This window comes from Falco biarmicus, chromosome 2 (assembly GCF_023638135.1).
Source record: "Falco biarmicus isolate bFalBia1 chromosome 2, bFalBia1.pri, whole genome shotgun sequence".
NCBI lineage: Eukaryota > Metazoa > Chordata > Aves > Falconiformes > Falconidae > Falco > Falco biarmicus.
In genome coordinates this window covers 91,214,337-91,239,164 of record NC_079289.1, presented here as the reverse complement: position 1 = coordinate 91,239,164, position 24,828 = coordinate 91,214,337, and the positions used below count along the sequence as shown (strand labels likewise).

Genomic DNA, 24,828 nt, shown 5'->3' with positions numbered 1-24,828 from the left:
TCACCTCACACTGATGATACTGTATTAAGGGAATTCTTAAAAATACACAGTTAATTAATGTAAACTTTGCCAAAGTTAGCCAAGCAAGTGCATGCCTTCCCCCCATTCTGTCCCTTTACAGAATGTATCTAGAATGTAGGTCAATACTATAATCTGAAAAAGTGGCAATAAATGAAGTTATAGAAGCAACAGTTGTATAAGAAAAAATTCAATGGCTACACAGATCAAGTAACATACTCTAAAAATGACACCAAACATTAATAACTACTGAAACAAATAACTGAATTATAAGTAAAAATTTTGTGAAAACATTTATTATCTGTAGAAACAAAATTTACATTGATTTTATATAAACTATGTTAAACATATATATAAACATACCTACATCTTAATATATACTTATGAATGAGGCTTTTAGGTATGGGATAACATTGTCAGAAGCACCATCGTGGACTCCAAAGACTACAGACTTAAAATGCATTTGAATTTAATTCCATCTTCAGTAGTTTAAAAATTCATTTCTTACCCACACTTAGTAATAATTACATTTAAAGGTTTCTAATAATTGTGGTTGCATGTGTACATACATGTGCACATACACACATTAGATGGTCCTTGTGAAACTACAGTATAAATAAGGTCAACATTAATATATTCCTTAGAAATAGACACTAGTTCCACATCCTCATTCAAGGGCAGGGGGAAAAAGAGAAATTCCTGCTATTCTTAAAACAAAACAATGAGGGTTTTTTAATTCCATGAAGAGTGTACTCAAACAACAACGGTTTCCACCCTGTCTCTTCCCTCAAAGACATAAGAGAAGCTGGTCACAAAATAAAAGCCATCTACTGTATTATTTCCAGAAAGTGAAGTATTAAAAAAGACAACATGAGATTTAGACTGCCTAGACAAAATTCAGAGCAATAAACAGTGAACAGAAGAAAACTGTACTAAAGTGGCAGGCAGCACAGAGCTATTAAAACCACGTGGCTAAATACCTACTCACAAACCCCTCCAACAACAAAAACCATCAGGCACGGAAGGAAGGGGCAAGTGTTATGACAATAGTTTTCTGTGATCTTAACACTGGAAAATTTATGCTCACCAAGCTTGAAACAGAACACACTTAAAGTCCATCGCTGTCCTTAAGGTCTATTAAGGAGTCAAGTGTTACAAGTAGGCTTTCAAAGATCTTGAAATGGCTTTTTTTTTTTTTCCTTCCCTCTCCTTCTTAAGGAGGCTGAAGAACCTCCCATCTTCAAATCCTGCAGTAATAGAATGAAGTCTTTCAAGGGCCAGAGTTATGTGCAGAAACATCCATTATTTGTTTTCAGGTTGCTGGGGTTTTTTTTTCAATATTCATTACAATGCAAGTCTGAAGTCTTTCTTCGAGAGAGATCTTTGTAGATGGCTGTTCAGATCCTTAAAAGAAAGGTAACAGGCATGTTTCTACACAGCATGGGAAAAGATCCCTTCGGAAAGCAAAGCAAAGAACTCCTTCTATTTACAGTCTTCTAAGGTGAATACTGAGAAAACAAGTCTCTCTTTGCTATAATATTTAATCATCTTCTCCAAGCAACTCTCACTATCCATTTCCAAGACAGAGCAGAAAATTACTTTCCCTGCATGTAACAAGCAAGTTTTGAAAACCCTGCCTTTTTTAATGCCACAAAAGTGTAATCTTGATTTTTGTTTTGTTTTTAAAGCAACTAAGTTCATATAAAGAAAATTCAGCATCTCACCCTGAGGCCCTGGGAGAGAAGGCAGCAGCTAAACTGTTAACACAACTGGCAATCAGCTGAATTTACTCCCATCCTTTGCTATCAGTTACCTGAGTTGAGATAGTTATGTCCAGGTCTCGAGACCATCCAAATTCATCAGGTAAGGTGATTTTAAACATGCAAGTAATTATTATTAGAGTTAAGGCAGTGCTTGCAGAAGCCTTGCAATGTGTTGCTTCTTATTAGCTCCAGAATTTTGTTAACCTTGTGAACTCAATCATCACAAAGATGAGGATTCTAACTAATCTATGTGGATATTAAATGGATCAGCAATATAAATGCTAACACCACAACAACTTATTATTTCAGACACTTATAAGGAAGACTAGTCATATTTAACCCACTACATTTTGGATAGCAAATAATTAAAAAAAACAATTTCACATGTGAACAACTGAGAATGACATGAGCATTTAACAGCCATTTCAAGTCAACCAAAAGAAAGGCAATTCACATTTATATTTTCAAAGTATAAAACAGAAAGCTAGAAAGCTCTTAGACAATCACATTTTTAACTTCCCCTTCCAATGCAAATGCAATGACAGGCTTTACTAATACAAGAGACACTGTTTTCCTTCTGAGGCTTACAAATGTGTTTAAATTAAGTGGTTATTTTAACAACTGTTATCAGTCCATGCTGCCATTAGAACAATGCAATAATCAGGATATTACTTAAGTCTTTGTACAGGTGTTTTCTACAATGCAGTCACAATATGCAGAAAGGCACCAAGTTATTCAAGTAAATTGACCTTTCTTCTACTTAGCTTTTTCTTGTGCCTTCACAACTCAATTCGTAACTTCAATACATTACTCTCAACTAAACGTTATATTCCAGTACAATAGAACCTTTCTGTGCTCAAATAATAAATAAGCTGATTTGTATGTGAGTATATAGACACAAGTCTCTAATTCACAAAGATAAGTCCACTTAGCAATGTCTCACACCAGATAACATCACAGAGTAGATAACTCTTAGCACCTAAACCACCCAGTTTCTGTATGATTTTTATAAAATATAGGAAGTTTTATCGTGACAGAAACTCAAATTAGTTAAGTTATCAGTAAAGAATGCGATTTGAGCAAGTGACATCACCTTAAATAAAAGCTAAAGCAACTGAAACAATGACTGTTTCATCATATGACATTCATCTTGGGACCAAGGGTAGGCGGGGGGAATAAAAATCAAAGTCAGTAAACATGCCCAAAACCCCTTGTTTGTAATAATGTTGCTCACAGTTGTAGAAATAAAAACCAAAGCTAAACTGTTAAAAAGTACAAACCAAATTAGATACAGCTAGTCATGCACAGGTAAAATAAGAAAGCACAAGATCAGAGAAGCCAGTCACACTTTTAAACCTGGTTAAAGCAGCATTAACTGACTGTAGTCTCACTACTTCAGCATTACTTCCACGCAGTGTTAGCAAAACTGCCATGTCAGAAGTTTCTTCATGTATCCACTTTTCCCATTTGCTCAACAACGAGTTCTCTTCCAGGCTTTAATAAGAACACTGCAGGAAGCTTACAGAAACAGTAGTATCCTGTTGAATAAGACAATATAGCTTCAGTAGTTTGTCCTATATCATATATGGTTTCACTTTCTTATGTGTTTTACAGTGCTTTAGCACATTCAGGAGCAGTGTGAATAGCTTGGCAGCTTGAGAGTAAACCTGTCCTCATCTGCAGGGTACATGCAGCACTCCCCTGCCAGCAGGCTGCTCCACTGCAGCTACTCCACATTTGCTTTGGCTTGCCTCACTTAACCTGTTGTTTCAATTCCTTATTTTCCTCTCCCAGAAATCTATACAGAACAATTTTGCCAGATTCATCACCGACAGTGTAAATGAACAATTTCTTATCTGCAGAAAGTTGCCTGCCTCTATGTGACCAGGGAATTCCTTTTCCTTTAGTTTCTTGTTTTGTGTATGCATATCGGTTATTGAAAAACTAGTTGAATCATTGGTGATTGTTATTTAAACTGAAAACCTGGGGTTTAGAAACAATCAATCTGGTGTTATTGTTTAATAACCACAACATCAATGAGCGTGGCACACTTCCTGCCAGCTTGTCGCTTATGAACACTAAGCAGCACAGGTCTTAAATGACACTATCTTGGCTGTTCTGAGCCATACCTACACTTTCAAACAGTCTCTACTGAAGGCATTGTGCAAAAAACATTACCAAAAAAGCATGCAGAAATCACATCCTGACCTTCCACCCAAAACCCGAATTTCCTTTTCCCAGAACACATGTCCACCCAGTATTAGAATTCTAATCTACTATAACAGAGACTAGCCTGCATTCTATATGGCTAACACTGTCTTGGAACTGATGGAAATACATTAGCCTGCACATATCGTGGATATGGTGAACAACTTTTTTCTTAAATAAGAAAATCTCTGAAAACTACTTGCTATGCATCTTTGATTTACCAGCAATAAAAAGAACAAACAAATCTAATACATACACACAACCCTATTGTATATTGTGTATTAAGGCCAAGGCTATCGACAGGAAATAAGCACAATGTTATTTATAGCTGCTTATGAAACACGTCTGGCTATTTGTGTTTTGCACACAGCATAACAATATTGCAGTACAGTAAACTTCAGAGAATTACTGGCATTTTGAACAAAATTACAAGCTATCTGCAGTTAAAGCAGTTTCAATTATGAACAGCTTTGTTAGAAGACACGTTTATAAAAACTTACGTTTTTTGTTTTTCTTGTAATTAAATACTTCAGGCCCCAATTTCAGAATCCAGGAAATCACCAAATCATTTATGACGAAAAAGATTAGAGAACATGTGGCTTGGTCAAGAATGTCATACACCAAAGCATAATGAGACAGAACAATTTTGAATACAGATCAACTAATCCTCTAACAAACCCAAGCATGCTTTCGGTGCAGTTATAAGCTACTGCTACAGTACATTACATACCTGCCTGTTACCATTCATTTTAATCAAATACTGGACGTTGTCCCAACATTCTAACAATTTACAAATATATATACACATCAGAAACCCAAGTATATTATTAAACTAAAGTAATACAAAATACTGTTTTATGGAAATGACTGAACAGAGGTGTAAAATCTATTGCACAACCTAAAAGGTCATTACTTGGAAAATCCTGAGCTAATGTGCTATTACCAAACAATTCAGGCACTTTTTTTTTTTTCCTTTTTTATAAGTACATAAGCAATAAACTTTCAACATATAAACCTCTGGGTATAACAACTGAAGTTCCATCTGTAACATCATGCTTAGAGAAAAAGTATTCAATAAATAAGACTCCCTTCAATGACTTCTTTTCTCAAGACTGGTATGCAAAAGGAACTAAAGGAACATACTATAATGTTTCAGTTGAATACTGTACTTTAAAAGCAATTATTAAAACTGTAAAAAAGTTCCGCAGCATTCCACTACTGAAAAATAAAGTTATTTTTAATCAAGAAAGTTACAGGGTTAGTTCCTTTATCCTATTTTAAGTCTTGACAAATTTGTCAAAAAATGAACAGATGCTCCCTTTGCTGTGTATTCTGTTTCAACTTCAGGATCAGAGCTCAGTTCAGGTTTCTGCTGCAATATTTAAATTTCCCTACAGAGAGAAACAAAAGAAAAGTTACTGTCAAGTTGTAACAGTTGAAAAAAGCCTCCCAACTTTCTTAAGTACTGTATTATAGTGTGTAACATACAAGATTCTTAAAATTATGGATTGAAACAGCACAGCTATGAAGATTCTACTTTAAAGGATGCATATGCATAATTATTTCAAAAGGGTGAAATAAGGATGTTCAGACCACTTTAACAAATCTCAAGGTCAAGTTTAATCATTACAATAGGCAAGACATGGGAAATGCTAGAATCTGAGGAACGGTTTTGTTTCTTAAGAATTAGCCAACCAGCAATCAGTAGGCTGTTAAGAAAATGGTTGTCATACTTATTCCTCAGAATTTATTTTACTTTAATTCAAAGATACTCAAGTTCTTCATCACACTTAAAAATCAATATTCAGATCTTACTATGCTTCTCCAATTCAAATCATCATCTCCAGCAGCCCGATTGTGCGAAGCATGTTTTATACCTTCCAGACAAGAACCTTAATATCCAATTACGAAGAACACTGGAAGTTATTGGGGAGAACGTCACTACAACAAAACTACGGCACTTCCTTGACCATTTCACAATGGTCATAATTTTTTGGGAAAAAATCCTTCTCCATCTATTTTCCGCTAATTCCAAGTCAATTTAACCTTCAGAGATCATACTTCTCAGAGTCCATGCAAATGCAGAAAGCATTCATCAGTATACTACAGCAACAAGTGACCCATTTACCTTGTCCAAAGTATTTGGTTTTCTTTCTGTTGTTTTTGTTATTTGGTGGTAGGTTTTGGTTGGGTTTTTTGGGTAGTTGGTTTTTTTTGGTGTGTGTGGTTTTTTTTTCTTGGGGGGGGGGGGGGGGGGGGGGGGGGGGGCGGGGGGCAGGCAGGGGTTGGTGCTTGGCTTTCCCCACCACCACCACCTGTAGACGAGTTTTTCTGAAAACAGCTCTAAGAAACTTTGCTTCTGTGCTTGAAAAAGTGAACTCTAATCCAACTACAAATGCTTATTCAAGTGTATTTACCTGGAGCTAGATGGGCACAGAAATACAGAACAAACAAGAATTCGCACAGAAACACAAAACTGCAAGGGGCTGTGTAGGTCATCTAATCCAATTCTCTGATGTCATTAGAAACCTCACACTACTTTGATTGCACTTGATCAATTCTAATAAAGGATTTAGAATGTTTTAACTACTGATCCTCACAAAACCTGTAACATTTTATATGGTTCAAAGTTCTTCTGCACTTCAAGATTATTGTTGTCCCATACAGACTGCAAATGAAGTGTTTAGCATAAAACAGATGTGCCTAATTATTTCAGCTTGATCTTATAAAACCATTTTACACCAACATTATACAGCATAGGATGCTTTATTCAGAGCAGCACTCCAGTATGCACTTTAAAGTACATAATTAAAGGTAACTTAACAGTGAAGCATACAGACACAGTAAAAAAAAGAAAGTTACTAATAACCCTTCATGTTGATTTAAAGCTGTAGCCTAAAAGGACATAATAATTTTACAGAGGGCTGCTTTGTCTTCCTATCAATAGGAAGAGAGATCAACTGAGCTCAAGGAAAGGATACTGAAACAGAGGCAACTGCAGAATCTCAGAGGCCACCTCTGACCTGCAGTTACCCAAAGCAAGTTTCAACAAGTCTCCATGGAATAAATATGGAGGAAATAGGAGTGCAGAATCAAGTTTGCCTATAAAGTACAAAGAGCCAAAATTTCAGAAAATCCCATCCAAGTTATTCCATGGGGATTTATAAATTGGAATTGATTATATCAATATTCATGTTTTATAAATGGCTTAGTGAAAAATAAATTAGGCCAACTTACCTTTTCTTTCCTCAAAAATCCATCTCCAAATTTATTAGTGGTAAATCCCCTTACACCAACAGAACGCAACCGCTGGTACTTAGCCTGAATATATAAACCCTTCTGTACTAAGCCTGATTTATAATGGGATTGCAAATGGCCATCTGCAAAGCTGCTCTGTAAGGGTGGGGGAAGGGAGAAAAAAAAATTATCAAACTGAGGGCACCAAAATTCAATAGTTTATATTTATACACATATAAAACTTAACAGTACTGAACAACAGAAGTATGCACGTATGCACTTGTAAGTGTGGAATCTCTTCCTTTATTTCCATTTAATATTCCTCAGACCACTAGTTTACCATATGGCTCATATTGTACTTACCATTTAAAATATCTGCAGTTATCTTCCTCATAGACAAAAGTAAACGTATTGTACAACATTTTTTCAAACTTCATTGACAAAAAAGTTTAAGAAAACGCCTCACTATGGCTAACAAATTCAGTGATGTCAGGCCTGCAGTGGGCACACATACTGAGTTTAAAAAAAAAAGTCTAGTTCTGTTTAGTATATATATTTTCCCTACAGTTTTAAGATCTTACAGTCTGTACGTATGTTCATTGCTCTATGCCTTTGTTGCCTCCAGACTGGAATGCTGTAAACATAGTGTGAGACCAGGAGTGGAGGCCACAGACGTAACAAAAGGCTTACAGGTGAACAGCATTATAAATACACAGAATCTAGCAAGATCAACACTGACCACACAACAGCAGCTGAAGTTACAAATAGGTTTTCATTCCTAAGCACTCAGACCTCCAACAAAATAGGCAGAAAGAACCTTCAGAGTAAGAAAAACCCTGTTCATCATGATTTGTCATAGTTTTCCAGTACTGTTCTAAGCTTGCCAATGTAGTCCTGACAAAGCATTCATGTATAAATTCATCCTTTCAAGTTTCACCATCCTCTCCAAACTGACACTACAATGGCTTTCCAGCTAAAAAAAAAAAAACCAAAACCTCCTGACCATATAAAATTCTTGTTATCTTTTACGAACACCTTTTAAGGGTAGGAGAGGACAAAATATATCATAGAAACCGCCCTTCTTGAGCATGACCCAATTACTTTGGTGAAATCCATGTCTCTTTGACAAAGTAAGGATCACTTCAAGAAAAAAATAAATAATCACATGCTCTGAAATTGCAAGGAGTTTGGTACCAGTTTTTCCTCTGCATTTTCCACTGTGTGTCTGGTGAACAGCTAAGAAAACTCTGTACAGAACAGAGGTTCCTTTATGCAAATGCAGAGGTTATTTCCCAAATAATTTCACCCACCTACTGTATAGGACATATCTGAGAAGCTGGCCCCATCAGTCCCCCAGGGTTACTCTTACGGTGCACGTAGGCAGGGGACACTTGAAGACGACTATTAAATGCTAACCCTTTTCCTGAGAAGCATAAGAGTCCAGGCACAATACAATGAAGTAAATTCCTTAAGTTGATACATGCCTGCCATAGGGAAAACTGAAGGACATTTTTAATGCTGGGTTAAACCCCTGACCATAGTTAGGATTAAAAGTTCCCAAGTCCCCCACAGCTGCTGTGGTTCTCTGCTTTGACATAGGCGGCTAGAAAGGAGGCCTTAGTGGTCTACAACTGCATTTGTATGACAAGAAAGGAGGAGATCAAGTAAGAGATGGGGGAAAAGGTACAAGATATTGAAAATCGGATTACACGCAGCTTAGAAGTTTCAACTGAAATATCTATATGTTCTGTAAGAGGGGAGGGAGGGGAATAGCATTATTATTAGTGTAGAACAGAACCAGCTACAGACAAAATTAACAGATTATATACACATTTGGTATATAGGCACTGCAGTCACATAGCTTACAGCAAAATGAGGTAGTTAAGGTGTGTGGTTAAGAAGCCATTAACTTTTAGTCTAAAAGTAAGAAAAAGATCTGCTAGTGACATCTAGTTTTGCATTAAGAATATTTTTTAAATAATGCTAATGACAATGCCTATGAACCAATGGCTCAAGCTCTGAAATAAAGTCTGTATGAGCCATGGCACTGGGTCTGCCTGGGATGGAGTTAAGTTTTCTTCACAGCAGCCTACATGGTGCTGTGTTTTGGATCTGTAACTAAAACAGCACTGGTAACACACCACTGCTTTGGCTGGGGCTGAGCAGTACCTGCACAGCGCCAAGGCTTTCTTTTCTTCCCCTACTCTGCCTCTCGGCAAGCAGGCCAGGCACGGGCCACAAGCTGGGAGGGGACACAGAACAGCTGACACAAGGTGAGCGAAGGGATATTCCGTGCCATATAACCTCCTGCGCTTCAACAGAAGCTGAGGGGAGGGGGTTTGGAGCAGGTAGCCATTGCTCGGGAACCAGCTGGGCATCGGTCATCTTGTGGGAGGTGGAAAGTGACTGTCTTTGCATCACTTGTTTCTTCCTCTTTCCTTCACTTCTGAGTCTTCAACTCAACCCATGAGCTTTCTCACTTTTGCTCTCAGTATTTTCTCTCCCATCCTGCTGGGGGAGGAAGGGATCCGAGGGGAGAGCGGGCAAGCAGCTGTGTGGTGCTTAGTTGCTAGCTGAGGTGAACCCACCACAGCCACCACCACACTGAACTGTGTCTAACAGTGAATGAAGTTCAGTTCTGAAGATACCATGCATGTACCCACTTAAAGGCTGGCTTCATGATTTGCTGCAAAGTGTCATTACAAAAAAGACCTTTTAATAAGATTTCTCCAGATCCTTTATGAAACTGCTGTTATTTCCAATACCTTTTTTGTTTGTTTTCAAAAAAAAGTTTGAACATAGTGCAAGACCTTTTTTTTTTTTTTTAATTACTCCAAGTAACCCCCCCCTTTTTTACTTAAAATGTCTCCATTTTATATACTAAGAAGAAATGTGGTGGGATTTGAGGTTGTCTGGGGTTTTTTGGGGGGTGAGGTGTGGCAGGGAATGGGACTGTACATATGTGGGTTTTTTGGTTTGTACGTTTGGTTTTTTTAACTGATCAGCCAAGAATGTCTCCTCAGTGTAGGAGAGAGTCAAATCGCCTTCCTATGTAGGTTTCAGCAACAGCATAGGAAGGAAAACCCCTGTTACACAGGAGGAAATTAAATGTAAAAGAAAAAAGTTGATGAAATTAAGTCAAATCAGCACTGCTGTTTCCATGGCAATGATAAACATGCTATACACATACGCAAACTGCAATGTAAGTGCATATGCTGTTTTCCCTGCAAATATTAAAGTACCATGGGGATAGATCATTGGATACATCATTATTCAGGCAATTCTCATATACACATGTGATGACAACTTTGGTGGACGCTTTCATGCTTGCATTATCTCCAGCAGAACTATAGGCTGATGTAAAGGAAGGCAACGTTCCATTTTCTTTATATCAATTACCAACACTGCTTCAATGATATGGCAGCCAGTGCTAAAAAATCCCTCCATCCCCTACAGGGTGACAATACAGAGGTGACACTGTTTAAGAGGTTATGGTGTCCTTACATATTAAAATAGTTCTACGAGGCTAACACTTTAAACTTGTTAACTTCAGCTTGGAAAAAGACTTTTTTTCATCAGAATGAAGTCAATATTTTTTGAGTGTTAGCTTAGCTATCCGATTAAGATTGACTGGCAAAATACACCTAAATGGGAGAGCCTGAAAGCCTTCTGTTTAGTCTGAGGTGGGGGGGGCGGTCACGTGGGGAACCACAAACAAAAAAACCCACACTTACACTGACCTCCTCTTTTCAAAATTTCATCCAAAAATGCCAGCTACTTAACCATCAAAAATTCACTTCAACTTCACTATCTATAGAACAGGAAAAATGACTACCTATTCCATAATTTATTTTACCCTTGAGAACACACCTGTTAAACAGGTTGGGGTAATTTTAAGGTAGAAAATGAGTAAGCTGTTCTAGATTTGCTTAATGCTTTTTTAATATAAAGAGCTCTCACTGGATCTATGCATAGCATGCCACTGTCAGTAGAACAAGAAGAAACTGGTTTTTGTTTTTCTGCTGAACCCATGATACATTTTACAATCAGAAGGCATTAGAAAGGCACTGCACTACCTTAGGAAGAAGCACAGTTGTCCACCCCTTGAGACTCAGAGTATATAAACTTCACTTTTTTGATTTTTTATTTTTAATTTTTTGAATGCACAGATAGCAGTACGCAGGGTATACACAAGAGATTAGTTCCCCAGAAGTCCCTACATGAAAGGCCTACCAAAACAACAGTAAGACAGTTTTGAAAGCAATACAATGCACATCTTCCAGTCTTGGGAAATAGTTCAAGCTTCCACACTCATCTGGTGAAGGAGAGTAGGCTGACCAGCTTGGTTTTTTTTGCTAGATAAGCTTTCTAGTCATTGTCTAAATTCAGCAATTCTCATTCCCAACTTTGCAGTTAATGTGTTTCAACTGCATGCATATAATACTGGACAACCTCACTCAATCCACTGCCAGCCCTCTTACCTACTAAAAGCTAAGCCCCCCATTATTTTAACAGACACAATTAGGCTATGATGACACAATTTTTCACGGCACTTAATACATTCCAAAATACCTCTCCTGTTACTGAACTCAACAGGACCAAATCACCAGTTTATGTAACATACACCTGACAAAAGCTGATCTGTACCTTAAAGTGCCTTCTGATGGGTCCTGCATTTTCAAGGTGTCCTCTAATGCGTCTGTGAGGGTAAGTATCAGTTGGTTTTGAAGAATAGTAAGAATTCTAGTAGGAAAACAGAGTTATTAGTTTAATGTTACTGAATTATTCAAGAAAACATACAAAGTTTCCAGGTTATATTCACAAATGTTCCAACTCTTTCAATCTTGTAGCATTTGACATGACACTGAGGGAAACACAGTAAGAGGAGCACAGGGCCTGGAGTCCAGGCTGGCTGAAGTGATAGTAGAGCCCACAAAAGCCACAGATGATACAGACCATCCTACTGGAATATCAAACCTCTTGGAGAGATCTAAGCAGATAACAACCCAATTAAGATTCTCCACCCCTGTCCCCCAGAACAGATGCCTCAATTTGCAAGCAGCAAGTGTAGCAGACAGGCTGCTACAGCAGTCATTCCTCGAGTCAGGAATCAGGGCAACAGGATTAGTACTGTGGACATCCCTGGTTAGCGTATTTCAGAGCAGACACAGCACTGTTACTATACATGCCACTACAGCAACCAAACAACAAATGTGTAGCACATTACATTGGTCCTTACAAGATTCTACTTTTAACTGTATTACAGGAGAGCATTTGAAGATTACTTGCCTGCCACAGAAACACACACGATTTCAAAAGCACGCCACACAGACAAGCGGTATTGAAATTGTTGTGTCACCACACTGAACAACTGAAGTCAAACAACTATGGTTCCCTAAAATAGAGCGCTCCTCCAGCCACTTTCCTCTGTATTTTGGCCCTTTTCTGACTTCCCCCATGACAGCTACCTCTAGATGGTGCACACAGCTAGAATATCATTTCCATCCTTGTTTACAATTAAAAATATTCACAGAAGCACTACATACTGGCAAATACCACATTAAAGTCATCTAATGCAGACAGAATGGACTTGCTAACAAACTCTTCGCGATCAAATGAAATTTTTTTGTTTATGGCCCGTTCTTGAATAATCACAGAAGTATTCCAATGCTGTTGAATTCTTTTGTTCAAAGGAAATTTTAGCAGCTTCAAATACATTTTAAAGAGAACCTAAGAAGAGAACTCTTATGAAATATTTCATATATATTAACATCTAATAATAAATGAAAATGCATGCTTTACTGTTTACAGAACTTCTATTCTCTAACAAAGTACCAAACCTTTTCAGTGGCAGAAACACTTTTGGATATGCTTTCTCACCCTGTTAGTAATTGGGGGGACTATAAATGCAACAGAATGGTGTTAGAATCCAAGTTAGCTTTTAACTGAGTTTTAAGATAGCTTTTTTTTTTTTTTGAGACTGTATTATTGCCTAGAAGTCAACTATTTAGCTTCTTAAAACACCTTGACAAGAGGGGAATTCAGCAGATAGAGAGGAAGAAAGACATTATGGAGTGAGATCAAAGTAGTAAAAATGGCTTTTCCATGAAAAAGATATGAAAAATTAAATACACAGAGGACAAAGCGTATCAGAGCCTTCCCAGCTCCCTTCTTATTCTAAGAATATGAAGATACTCCATGAAATCAAATTAACTTTCTCCATACAGCACATAATTAAATCAGGAAGCTCCCTACTGAAGTATACTCCTTCTTAAAGCTGACAATTCAGCAAGATAAAAAAAAAAATATCAAGAAAATTTCCTGTTATAGTTAAAAACAAACCTTGGGAAATTAAAACAAAGCTTGTCTTGACTAACTGTGGATACACCCCTCCTCACTCCCACCTCCCTCAAGATTCAAGTACATTAACGGAAACAAAACCATCTACAGTAGCAAACTACTCTTCAGGAATTTCCCAAACCAGAAGCTTTAAATGAAGAAAGAAAAAAAAAAAAAAGGGGGGGGGGGGGGGGGGAGGTTGTTAGTGTACAAATAGTTGTTCTGTTCTTCTGTTCTTAAGCTATACTCTTTTTGTCAATAGAGTACAAGGTTAGATGGACATCCCTTACAATCAAGGCTAGACAGACATTCACACCTTCAAGACACAAGTTCTTCTGAAGTTTAAGTTCAACCCCCAATTACTGAATATTAATAAAAGAAACACTCCACTGGCCCGCTGTAAAAAGTGCTCATACCTAGCACTGAAAATTTCATATTTGTTAGTAATGGGATACCAGAATTATGCCAACCAAGTAGGTACCATTTCCATGTTCCACTTTAACCCTAATGACTAAGATTGTTCATTTAACAAGAGAACAAAACCTGCTGTTAATATCACATTTGATAGTTTACTGTAAGGACGTGTTAATAGGGCCAATACATTATCTGTTTCATATTAGGCAGCATCCTTGCATCAGATATGATCCACCCACTGATCAGGCTTTCAGTTTTCAAGCATCCATCTTTTACCAATGCTGATACACACAACTCCTCTAGCAGTGATAAAGCCGCAATGAAATTTTACTAACAAAGACAAATGTGCAAATACTTATCCAATACATTACATTTTTAAAAATCCTGTGTTATAATTAGAGACACTGCAGTGGTTTTCTTGTCAAATACTCTTTCTTAAAATTATTTTTGCCTTTGCACTGTTAATGCTTGCCATTTGAAACCTGGTGCTCTGATGCACTTTTCTGAATATTTATCTGTAAAGAACAGCAAACAAACCTGACAGAAGTGTTGAAGGTCAGAGTTTTTGTTTTGGGTTTCCCAGGGTTTGCTTTTAAAACTACTGCGGAGAGTTCCACCTCTAAAAGCGCTAAGAGATGTCTACTGGATGCTTTTTTGTGTGTTTTCACCTTTACAATTTTGCCAGTGCACTGCTGCTACATCTCTTCTGCAGCATAAAACAGCTTCCCACAAGAACTGGGGAACTCCGCTTGGACCGTAGAACCAGCTGAACCAATACCTACCCAAGTACCTGAAACACTGAGCAAAACCACAGAATTTACTTTCTTTTTCAATAACTACTCTTAGCTCTTGCTTATGTTTCAAATTCTTCTCAGTTTTTCCATGTATTGCTGTGCCCCAATAACAGATGCTTCATTTAAGGATGTTTCCTATTTGAAAAGGTGTGGTTAACCCAGCATCAATGTTCTGGTGACCCATCAAACCACTTAAACCCAACACATTGTTCTGCAACCACCACCTTTTTAGCCGTGGTCCTTCCACTTTCCAAGGCGCTCGGCAGCGTTCACACCTGAACCGTACTATTCTGATACAAGACTCTCCAAATGGTAAATTCCAAACATCTGTCCTCTTGCAGAAAGCAGCTGCCAGTGGCTTTTGCCTTCATTCATTTTTGGTTTTCTAAGGCTGCTTTCAATTCTACTGATATTATGTTTCCAAAGAAAGTAGCAGTGGACACAGCTCTGAATTTACTATAGAAAGCCTACTCAACACAGAAATTATACATGTGGCTGAAACTGCAGTTGGCTGCTTGGATGCCAGTCCACTTAACTCACACTACAAACACTAAAGCAGTGCTGGCAGCCTACACATATGGGCATCGAGCTTGAGTCCACCAGGATAAGCTCTTTTTCAATCACACCCAGTCCTGAAGGACTCCTTCAAGGAAAGCCATTTTGAGCACCATACGCTCTCACACAACACACCTACATGTCACAGGTAGTGCCACACTACCAGAGCTAGCTTATTCAGCTGAATTATTTGTATGGCCTCAGATACGAGTTAGCTGTATTAGTGATCCACTCTGCCCAGGAAAAATTAACCTCTTTCTGCATTACTTTATATATTGAGCATTAGACATACTAGATAAACAGGAAAACTGACAAGGGGAGCAAATAAGCAAAATAATTTATTTGCAATTACTATATTACTATGGTGGAATGACTTTGGCTGAACACCATGTGCCCTCCAAGCTGCTCTATCACTTCCCTTCCTCACCAGAATGGCAGGGGAGAAGGGGCAGAATAACATGGAAAAAACTTCACGGATCGAGATAAAGGCAGTTTAATAAATCAAGAGCAAAGGCTGCATGCAGAAGCAATGGAAAACAAAAAAAATTATTTTCTACTTCCCATCAGCAGGTGATGGCCAGCCACTTCCCAGGAAGCAGGCTCCAGTACACATAGCAGTTGCTCCAAAAGAGTAACGTAAATAAGGAACGCCCCCCTCCCTCCTCCTTTCTCTTAGCTTTTGTTGCTGAGCAGACACCATATGGTATGGAATATCCCTTTGGTCACTTTGAGTCAGCTGTCCGTAGCTGTGTCCCTCCCAAGATCTTGCCCACCCCCAGCCTACTGATGAGGAAGGTTGGAGAGACAGCCCTGGTGCCGTGCAAGCACCGCCCAGCAGCAGCCAAACCCCTGGTGTGTTACCAGCACCTTCCTAGCTACCAATGCAAGCACAGCACTGAGGGATGCTATGGGGACATAACTCCGTCTCAGCCAGACCCAATACAATTACTTAATGAGCAATTACTACTTGTTTTTGGGGACTTCAATCTCAGTCTTAATATTTTTTTTCCATTACAACCTTACGTTGTTTTACACTGAAAGTTGCACTATTATATAGGCAAGGCAGATACGTTTCAGTGATGGTCAGAGCTGACTACATAGAAGCTACTTTTGATGGACCACAAAAGTGTCATGGTCTTTTGGAACGCCATCCATAGGGTATTAATTACAATGTATTAAGAATGGCAAGTTCTGTTTGTCTCCTCCTTATTTTGCACCATCAGGGGAAAAAAAAAAAAAGTTTTAGAATTATGCTACACACACTAATAAAGCTTTTCTGGTCTCACCAGTTCCCCAAATTAAAAAGACAAAGACATGGAAATAAGACTCAATTTAGAAGGCATTCTCCAAAATAGACGAATTTATTTCTCCTGACCCTAATAACACTGTTTTGCCCATTTCAGTATTAAAGTACATCACAAAGATAGTTTAAGAAAGAATAAGTGCCCAGAACAGCTTTGATAAACAGTATGAACACAGATAATCTATTGCATTGTATAACATTCCATCCTCAGGAATATAATTTCAGACTTTTCTAGTTATCTCTATGATTTATTCCTCATTTTTATTTGTTTTTAAAAGAAGAGCTTTCCAGAACTACTATCATAGCTAGAAGAAACATTGTTTTACTAAAATGCCACCCACACAAGATTCAGACCTTCCCTTCCAACCACTGACAACTAGAATGCAAGAGAGTATTACTCCTCTCCAACTGTTCAACTTAACCTCAGGTTATCTGTTCAACAACAAGGCCTTCTACTTTACAATTTAGGTAATACATCATTAAGTGGAAGAAATGCAGTATTAACTACCAATTTCTTTGGCAAAGCTACAAGCAATATGAGTTTTTATTTCATGAAGCTTCTTTATCAGTTAACTTCCATGTGTAATTTTGAACTTAAAATTTAGTTCACAAGTTTAGTTTGACCTGTTCCTACTACTCAATAAGGGATCTAAAGCTGACCACCTCATTTCTGGACTAACTGAAAAAAATGCTTCGATTTTGCCCAACATACCAAGCTAAACTAGCTTTCTAAATCAACAAATTCCTGGCCAACTCGCTGCTAGGTTATAAAAAACAGTAGCAAAGTTACTATGGACTACAGCCCAGTCATGCAGAAGCAAAAGAATCGTTTTCGTTGTATCAGCATTTGGCCATAAAAGTGGTTTTAGCACACTTGTATTAATCTATGCTTCAACAAATACCTAAGGAAGTACTCTTGTGCTAGAACTATGAAATCATGAGTAGTTTTACTGTTAAGCAAAATCTGAAGATCATAAAGCCTCACTTGAAATTTAAAAAGGCAAGACATTACAGATTGTTAAAATTTACATCAGCATAGACAATCCAGTAAATATGAATTATAAATCTAAGAACAACAATGCAGAAGCTACTAATTCTACGTTTAGGCTTACCAGGTGAGGTTTCCCAATGAATTTCCTGAAAGGTGGCTTAATAAACCTCATAGGCTTTTGGAAACCATCGAGTTGAGAGTTTTGTAATTTTGAAAGACTGCAGCTTTGCTGGTTCCTGATATGTATAAGAGAGAGAGGAGAGAACAATTAAAATCTAAAGCCACAGCATATCAAGCCCCTGTATTTTAAATGGCCTTAATCTAGCATCTGTGTCACTTAGAAGTGCAAAGCGAAGGTTTTTAAGTAATTGTTTTTCCTAGGACGTTCAACAAATTACTAGTCTAAGCCCAAGTTGCACAGAATTATATGGTAAACTGTATTACTTTAGGCAATAAGCAATTAACAGATACTCTGCCGCCTTGAAAGGCTCGCTATGCACACCAGGTTTCCCCACGGCTGGTCATTGCTGCCCTCCGCTGGCTGAAACGCTTTACGCCTTTCAGCAGTTCTATACTGTACTAAAGTGGTACAGAGCTTTCCATTTCATGAAATTCCAAATCCGATAGAAGCTCAGGTAGATAGGCAGATGCTCCAGTTTCATCCTCAGAAGCAGGCTGTTCTGGACTCGGGCTTTTAACTGAGCACATTGCTACCACAGAAGTGTCCATAAGCCTCTAAATATGTACCATGAAAAGTAAACACCAGAAGTCAAAATTCATAGTTCACAAAATATACAGAGAGAGTTTTCATACCTGAAAAACAAACTACTAAGGCAAAAATAGAGGCACACTGGACTAGCTCATAGGCATTGCCAATATCTCATATCTGAGCTATTAAAAACCTCCAATCTCAGGAAAATTCTACCAACCACACCATTACTACCCTCAGCTCATGTTACGTTGTCCGTATTACTCTGACAGTGTAACCCCTCCTTCACATCAAACTCCAGGATAGCCACACTTACTAGAGGAACTTGTGCTTCCCACTGAGTAGCATACACAAAAGGTAAGCAAAGAAGCTAACTGTGGAAGTGGCAAAAAAAGTCAGGCCAAATGTACACTAAAAACATAGCCCCAGGTACATAAAAGGCTATATGCAACAGTCCTCATGTTTTTTGGTTTGGTTTTTTTTTTTTTTTCCTCCACTTGGGAAATTTTATTTTTTTTGTTTAAAGAACACCTAATACAAGAAATACTTCTTCTGCAGCTTCAAAAGTCAGTTTTCCCAAATAGGTGCGTATTGCTGCTATTTGCCATTATAGACTGCATTTAAAATGAACAAACAGCAGCATATTAAGAGCTATGTGTAAATCATGACTACAGTGTAGATACATTTCATTACACTTCGGCAATTCTTTAATCAACATTTCTTCTAAAGCAAGTCATCTCTCTAAGCAACCAACTTCACAACATCAAAAGTGAAACAGGATGACCGAGGTTAGCAAACAGCTCTGGGGCAAACACCTTTAACAAACTTGGAGGAATTGATAGCAGTAAAAAGCTATCCAAAAATCTAGCTTTTCTTCATAGAATTATCCGAGAATCAGAAAGAATGAATTCCAATTCATTGCTCATATTCTACATGACGCTACATACAGAATAGCCAGGGCAACACAACAACATATTCATTCTAGAATACTTTTATGTAACTACAAAATACCAAGAGAACGTTGTTATGTGGCACATCAGGGAGTTACGCATCTTTAAATTCATTTCTTCCCCTCTACCCATTCAGTGCTACAGTTTGAGCTTGATTTTCATTTTTTCCCCACTATAGCTTAACCTCTTTTTTAAGATAACACTCCATTACAGAGTAGTTTGCAGTGTGTGTCAGCTGGATTTCAGTCCAAGTGAAACTTACAAGGACAAACTATGGAAAAGAATCTCAAGAAATGCGAATTTAACTGTGGAAGGGTCAAAAATGAACACATAGGAGAACGACAGACTTGGGCCAACAAGACTGTTATTTGCTAATTACCTTGGAGCTACACCATCTACATGAAACACTCTCTCATCTTCATTCTTCAGTCTCTCTTTTCTTCTCCTTTCTATATCATGCCGTAGATCATTTGGATCTTCTGACACTCTGATAATGTTCTAGTTAAGAAGAAGGATTAAAGTCAACTTAGCTAGTAATAACCAAACACTGACATGGTTCTGCCCTTCAGGGGTCGCTTCCTGTATATAACCTTGCTAATGTCTTTCAACTGTCTGCACACAGGACAGATTCACATCAACCCAAGGATTCAAAGTCCAAAACAACAACAAAAAGCAGTCCTGAACAATTACCCTTTCTTTCACCAGCTGCCTTTTTACAGGTTTCCAAACAGTGAATAGAGCACTAGACTTCTGCACGGGCTCGCTAAGGCAAAAATATTCACATAAATTCCTGTAAATCTTAAGAGGTTCTACTATTCTTAAATAACTGAATCTCCACATGTCTGTACTATAGAAAAAGAGGTAACTAAACCACAGTAAGCATAGCTTGGAAGAGTAAGACAGAAAAATCTTATATACCTGGATGAAAGCATGGAATGTAATAGCATTCTGAGGACTTACGTGGAGGTCAAGCCATTCTAACATTAGAGTAGAAGAAACAGTAAGGCTTTTTCTACTTTCAGAGCGAAAGTAAGAGCCACACATCAGTCACCTGCTTAGTATTTACACTATTTAAAACCAGATCGGGGTTCAAGCAGCAGGAATAACCACACTCCAGCTATGCTGGAGAACACGTCCACATTTTACTCATCAGTCCACATGCTGTCCTTGCACCACTGCGTATCTGTACATACACTCAAGGGTACATTTCTTTCAAAATAGGCAGGATTACTAATTCCCTTCAAAGCATCTACAAATGACGTACCAATAGCAAGGAGAAAATGTTTACACCTATATCATTTTAACTTACTGTTTGCTGAAAAAGTTTACAAAAAAAAAAAAATCAAGATACCTGAGGAGATTCAGATGGCACAGTTCGTTTGTTCTGAAGTTCTGCTAGAGACACGTCAATCCTCCTAGAATACCAAAAAAAATTACATAAAAAAAGTGCCATCACTGTAAACAGCAAAAGCATTATTGACCAACTACAGAATTCTTCACTGATTAAGGGCAGACAGGTTCGAGTCAGTAAAACAATTTAGATTGCATTTAGGTAGTTAATGTTCAGTAGACTTTACACAAATAAAGGAAGGCAAAAAGCACATTAACTACCTGTGTATTTCTGGATCCAAACATATTTTAACTTCATTCATATTTGCAATTGGTTTATCCTGAATTTTTGAGAACCGTTCATGTAGAGTTATGTCAGAAGATGCAAAATAATTTGCTGTGAAGAGATATTACGACACAAGAATGTTTATTTGTAGTATTTGAAATGCACAGTGGGAAATTGTATTTTTTAAAAGATTAACTCTTAAGGACATCAAAACCATTTCTGAGATTAAATGTCAAACTACTTCACTTGCAGTTTAACATTCACAAATGAAAGATTAGGCCAGCCCAACTTTGACATCCTTCTTATTAACTTTCTGTTGAGCTTAATCTTAAGTATTTGAGTACTACCATGATAGAGCTGACAAATAACTAGAATCTATAAATAAAGTTCAACACTGAACATGATCCAGCGGTCTAAACACTAATCTGAGAAATTAAAGGAACTCTATAACTAGAAGTTGTGACTAAAGCAAAGCTCTTTTTTTTCTTCTCTTGTTTTCTGAACAAGCAAGTTAGTCTTAAGTACCAGCATAAAATCCTTTCGACCTTAACACTCCACAATCATGCCTCTATTATGGACTGAGACCTTCCTACAATCATTCTCCACCCAAGTAATTTAAATCCTCAACCTACATTTTCCTTAAACAATACAGAAGGAAGCCAAAAGCAAATACCTGAGACTTACAAGGACAGCATATCTAACTAATTAGATTTGGTTTTAATAATTATAAATATATAAGCACATACATATACCCCAAATATAGCCACCTTTAACTTGATGGATAATTGTGATTATTTCCTGAGTAAATTCTCTTGATGGGTCGTTCTCAACATTTTGTGTTACAGATTCCATGTGCTCAAAGACTGGATGAAAATTTTCAGTTTTCCTCCCAACAGCAACCAGATCATGGGACATCTGTCTCTCTGTAGTATGACTAGAAGTAGTCCTAGAATAAAAAGTTGCAGATACTCATATTAAAAGAATTCACCATATCAAAAAATTTCAAACAGATGAGAAGAACAAAACAGTAAGAGTTGGGTTTTAAGAAGTTCATTTTAGGAATAAATGTGATGAAAATTGAAATTAATTTTGTTCCTTTTTTTTTAATTAAAAAACTCATAAGGTGATAAGGAAGAAAAGCTGTAATGAGATACAAAGAAATATGACTAAACTCTCAGGAATCCTTGTTATGGTGAAGTATATAATGCAAAATCGGTGAATTGTAAGCCTAATTAATCTAGATTATCAAAAAAAGGCAAATGAAGATCCTGATACACTTCTTTATTATACACACTTCTGGAAGGCAATTATGCGTCTTTGTTTATAAGGAGCTACCAGACAATTTTCAAAAGTTGAGAGATGTAGAAAACTCACCGCATCTTTGGGAACTGAATCATCACTTGAGCCTAGTAAAACAGCTTTACAGTGGCAACGTGTGAACTTAATGTGTTTATAGCATCTTTTTGACAAATTTTACTCATTCTAAGTAAGTTTATGCCCCAAATGGTTGCAGTGCTGCTTAAGAATTATTTTGACAAGGAAGCTAACACTTTAAAAATCCTGCTGTTCTTGTTGCAAGGAAAATGCTTGTCATTTGGAAAGATAAATTGAGGACTCAAACAGCCCACGTAGAAGCTTTTAGAATAAAAGACTATTTACCGTGCATTCTTTAAAGTGATTATATGCCTGCCCATCCTGTATTTGAAGCATACAGGACTAGAATTTCATACAAAAATTGTATTAGAAATAGCCTCTAGCAGGTGCCAGAAGTTACCTATATTCCCCCAGTAAACCGGAAATAAACGCATGCAAGAGAGAATCCAAACACTCTCAATTGCAGATAATTTATCTACCTGCTTCCCAGGTTTATAAAGAAAGTATTCTTCTCAGCAGTCATTTCAAGTCAGGTGTTTGTTAAAAGCCTAAAGTAGGCAGCACAAATATTCCCAGTCATCAGCTTCTATAGAATTAGCATTCTCATCTTCAAAAAAATAAAATATTTAGCACTTTTGGCTGCAGAAGCAAACCTTCCACACATGAAATCAGCTGTAACCAATGCAGTAGTCTCTTCAGTCTGCAAATAATTACCATGTCTATTGTGCATGACTTTCAAAAACAGCACAAGAGGCTACTAGATACAGGAATCATCCTGTGGGCTTGCAACAAAACGCAACAGTAATTATTTTCCTCATGTTATCATTCAAGAACTTAAATGCTTGCCCTAGCCATGAGAGCAGGAGCATTACTCCACTTCCCTTTCCTCAGTCTTTAATATTAGCCCCCTATGTGCAGACAGTAACTTTTCTTTGTAACTCTCGTTGTTTTATGTTTCTGAAATACTGGAAAGTGCAAAAAATTGATTTGTTTTATTTGAGAAAAAGAGGCAAAATACCATTAAAATAGTGAAGGCTGATCATTTTGGAAGGGGGGTAATCTCTTCCAGAAGGAATTACTACCATTATACAACATTCTGGCCTGCAAATGCAAGGCAACAAACCAAGCTGCTTACTACTCTCTATCATGTATCCATCATCTACATTTTCATAGTATTACCACTTTTTTCCAATTCAGCCAGTCTTGGGAATGCTGAAGGCAACCACAAGTATTACAAAGAAGACAGACAGAAGCAGACTCTACTTTTTCAGTTCTGACACCTCAACAGATTGCCACTTCATTTGTTACAACAATAAGTAACAAACTAGGGATATCTCATTTTTCAATTGCTTTATTGAACTTGAGATCTTGAACATCTGATTATGTCTGAGATCTATGTAATTTAAAGGTTATCTGCGCTTTAGAAGAAATAAGGGATGACTCCCTAAAAAAATGCCATCATATTCCAGAAGAAAGCACAGGGCTAGGTTTTTTTGCTTTTGGGGGGATGGGGGGTAGGTTTGTTTTTAAATACAAGTAACACATTTACTTATCATAAGCCACTTTTAACTACAGGTTTGTATGAGGCATAACTGTTCTTTCCACTTCCTACTGCAACTCCATCAAGTGAACCTGGGGATTTGTTTCTTTGTTTAATTAGAAGTAGGATGTAAATTTCCAGTCTGAACAAGTTAACATTTTAAACAAAATAAAATTTAAAAGGTACAACCTTAGTTTGTCCTGGTTACCTCTTAAAGAAACCATGCCTTCCTCCAATATTGATATACTGTAAAGAGACAGGAAGAAAGAGGAGGTGGTGAGGGGAAACCAATACCTGTACTTGTTCACCATTTTCTTTGTATCCACTTTGATTGTGAGGTGTTCCCTCCTACAGTTGACATCTGACATTTTCATATCTGAAACAGTATGACTTGAATCATGCTGGCTATCGGAGGACTCTACTTTTTTCCTGAACTCCCCTTCTTTCCTTACTCTTTCCTCCGGTTTGTTTTTAAAAGATCTCGAATCGGCATCTGTTTTGGAAGAGTTGACACAAGCATTGCAGCCCTTCTTTGAACTATATTTAACTGGTACTTCGACATGCCCTTCTTCAGTCCGTCTCGCTCTTCCACCGCTACAGTAATCTAACTCTTTGCTATTCCGGGCACCCTTAGAAGAACTGTATTTCTGGTCTTCCTGCTTCACATACTTCTGAGCTCTATCATCTGAAAAAGGCTTTTCCCCATCCAGATGCCTGCGCCGTTTGTGACCATACTCATAGGCTATCTTTGTGACAGAACCCTCCGAGTACTCCCTTTCAGCCGATCGGTGGGACTGGGCACCCAGATTTCTTTGCTCCTTTTCTTGATAGGGTGGAAAAGAACGTTCTTGCTTCCACTTGGAATTTCTTGCTACTTCTCCACCGTCATACCTCTCCATTTCTTTAGCCCTTTTAGACGTGTGCCCATATTCTCTGTAATCGTGATCTTCAGGATACCTGTGTTGACATAAAGCAATTTACACTTGCACTAGAGAAGAAAGTGAGAACTTATATGTGC

At 37.6% G+C, this 24,828-nt stretch overlaps 1 protein-coding gene across 3 annotated transcripts in view; it reads right to left on the bottom strand.

The window, feature by feature from the left end:
• Window positions 1–298: 298 nt before the first annotated feature.
• The window catches only part of BCLAF3 (BCLAF1 and THRAP3 family member 3), a 35,788-nt gene continuing 11,258 nt past the window's right edge, over window positions 299–24,828 (bottom strand). The window contains exons 4-13 of one of the 3 annotated variants that reach the window (XR_008820138.1): window positions 24,105–24,767; window positions 21,664–21,842; window positions 20,893–21,007; window positions 20,633–20,696; window positions 19,661–19,779; window positions 17,744–17,858; window positions 11,874–11,969; window positions 7,227–7,382; window positions 4,490–5,380; window positions 299–3,319 (exon numbers count right to left, since the gene is read on the bottom strand). Coding sequence is in view for 2 of the 3 variants with exons in the window: in XM_056328081.1 (XP_056184056.1) it covers window positions 5,351–5,380; window positions 7,227–7,382; window positions 11,874–11,969; window positions 17,744–17,858; window positions 19,661–19,779; window positions 20,633–20,696; window positions 20,893–21,007; window positions 21,664–21,842; window positions 24,105–24,767 (1,537 nt within the window). In the remaining variant the exon portion in view is untranslated. Of the gene's footprint in view, window positions 5,381–7,226; window positions 7,383–11,873; window positions 11,970–17,743; window positions 17,859–19,660; window positions 19,780–20,632; window positions 20,697–20,892; window positions 21,008–21,663; window positions 21,843–24,104; window positions 24,768–24,828 lie in introns of all 3 variants that reach the window. The other 2 variants (XM_056328081.1, XM_056328082.1) reach the window with 2 other exon arrangements.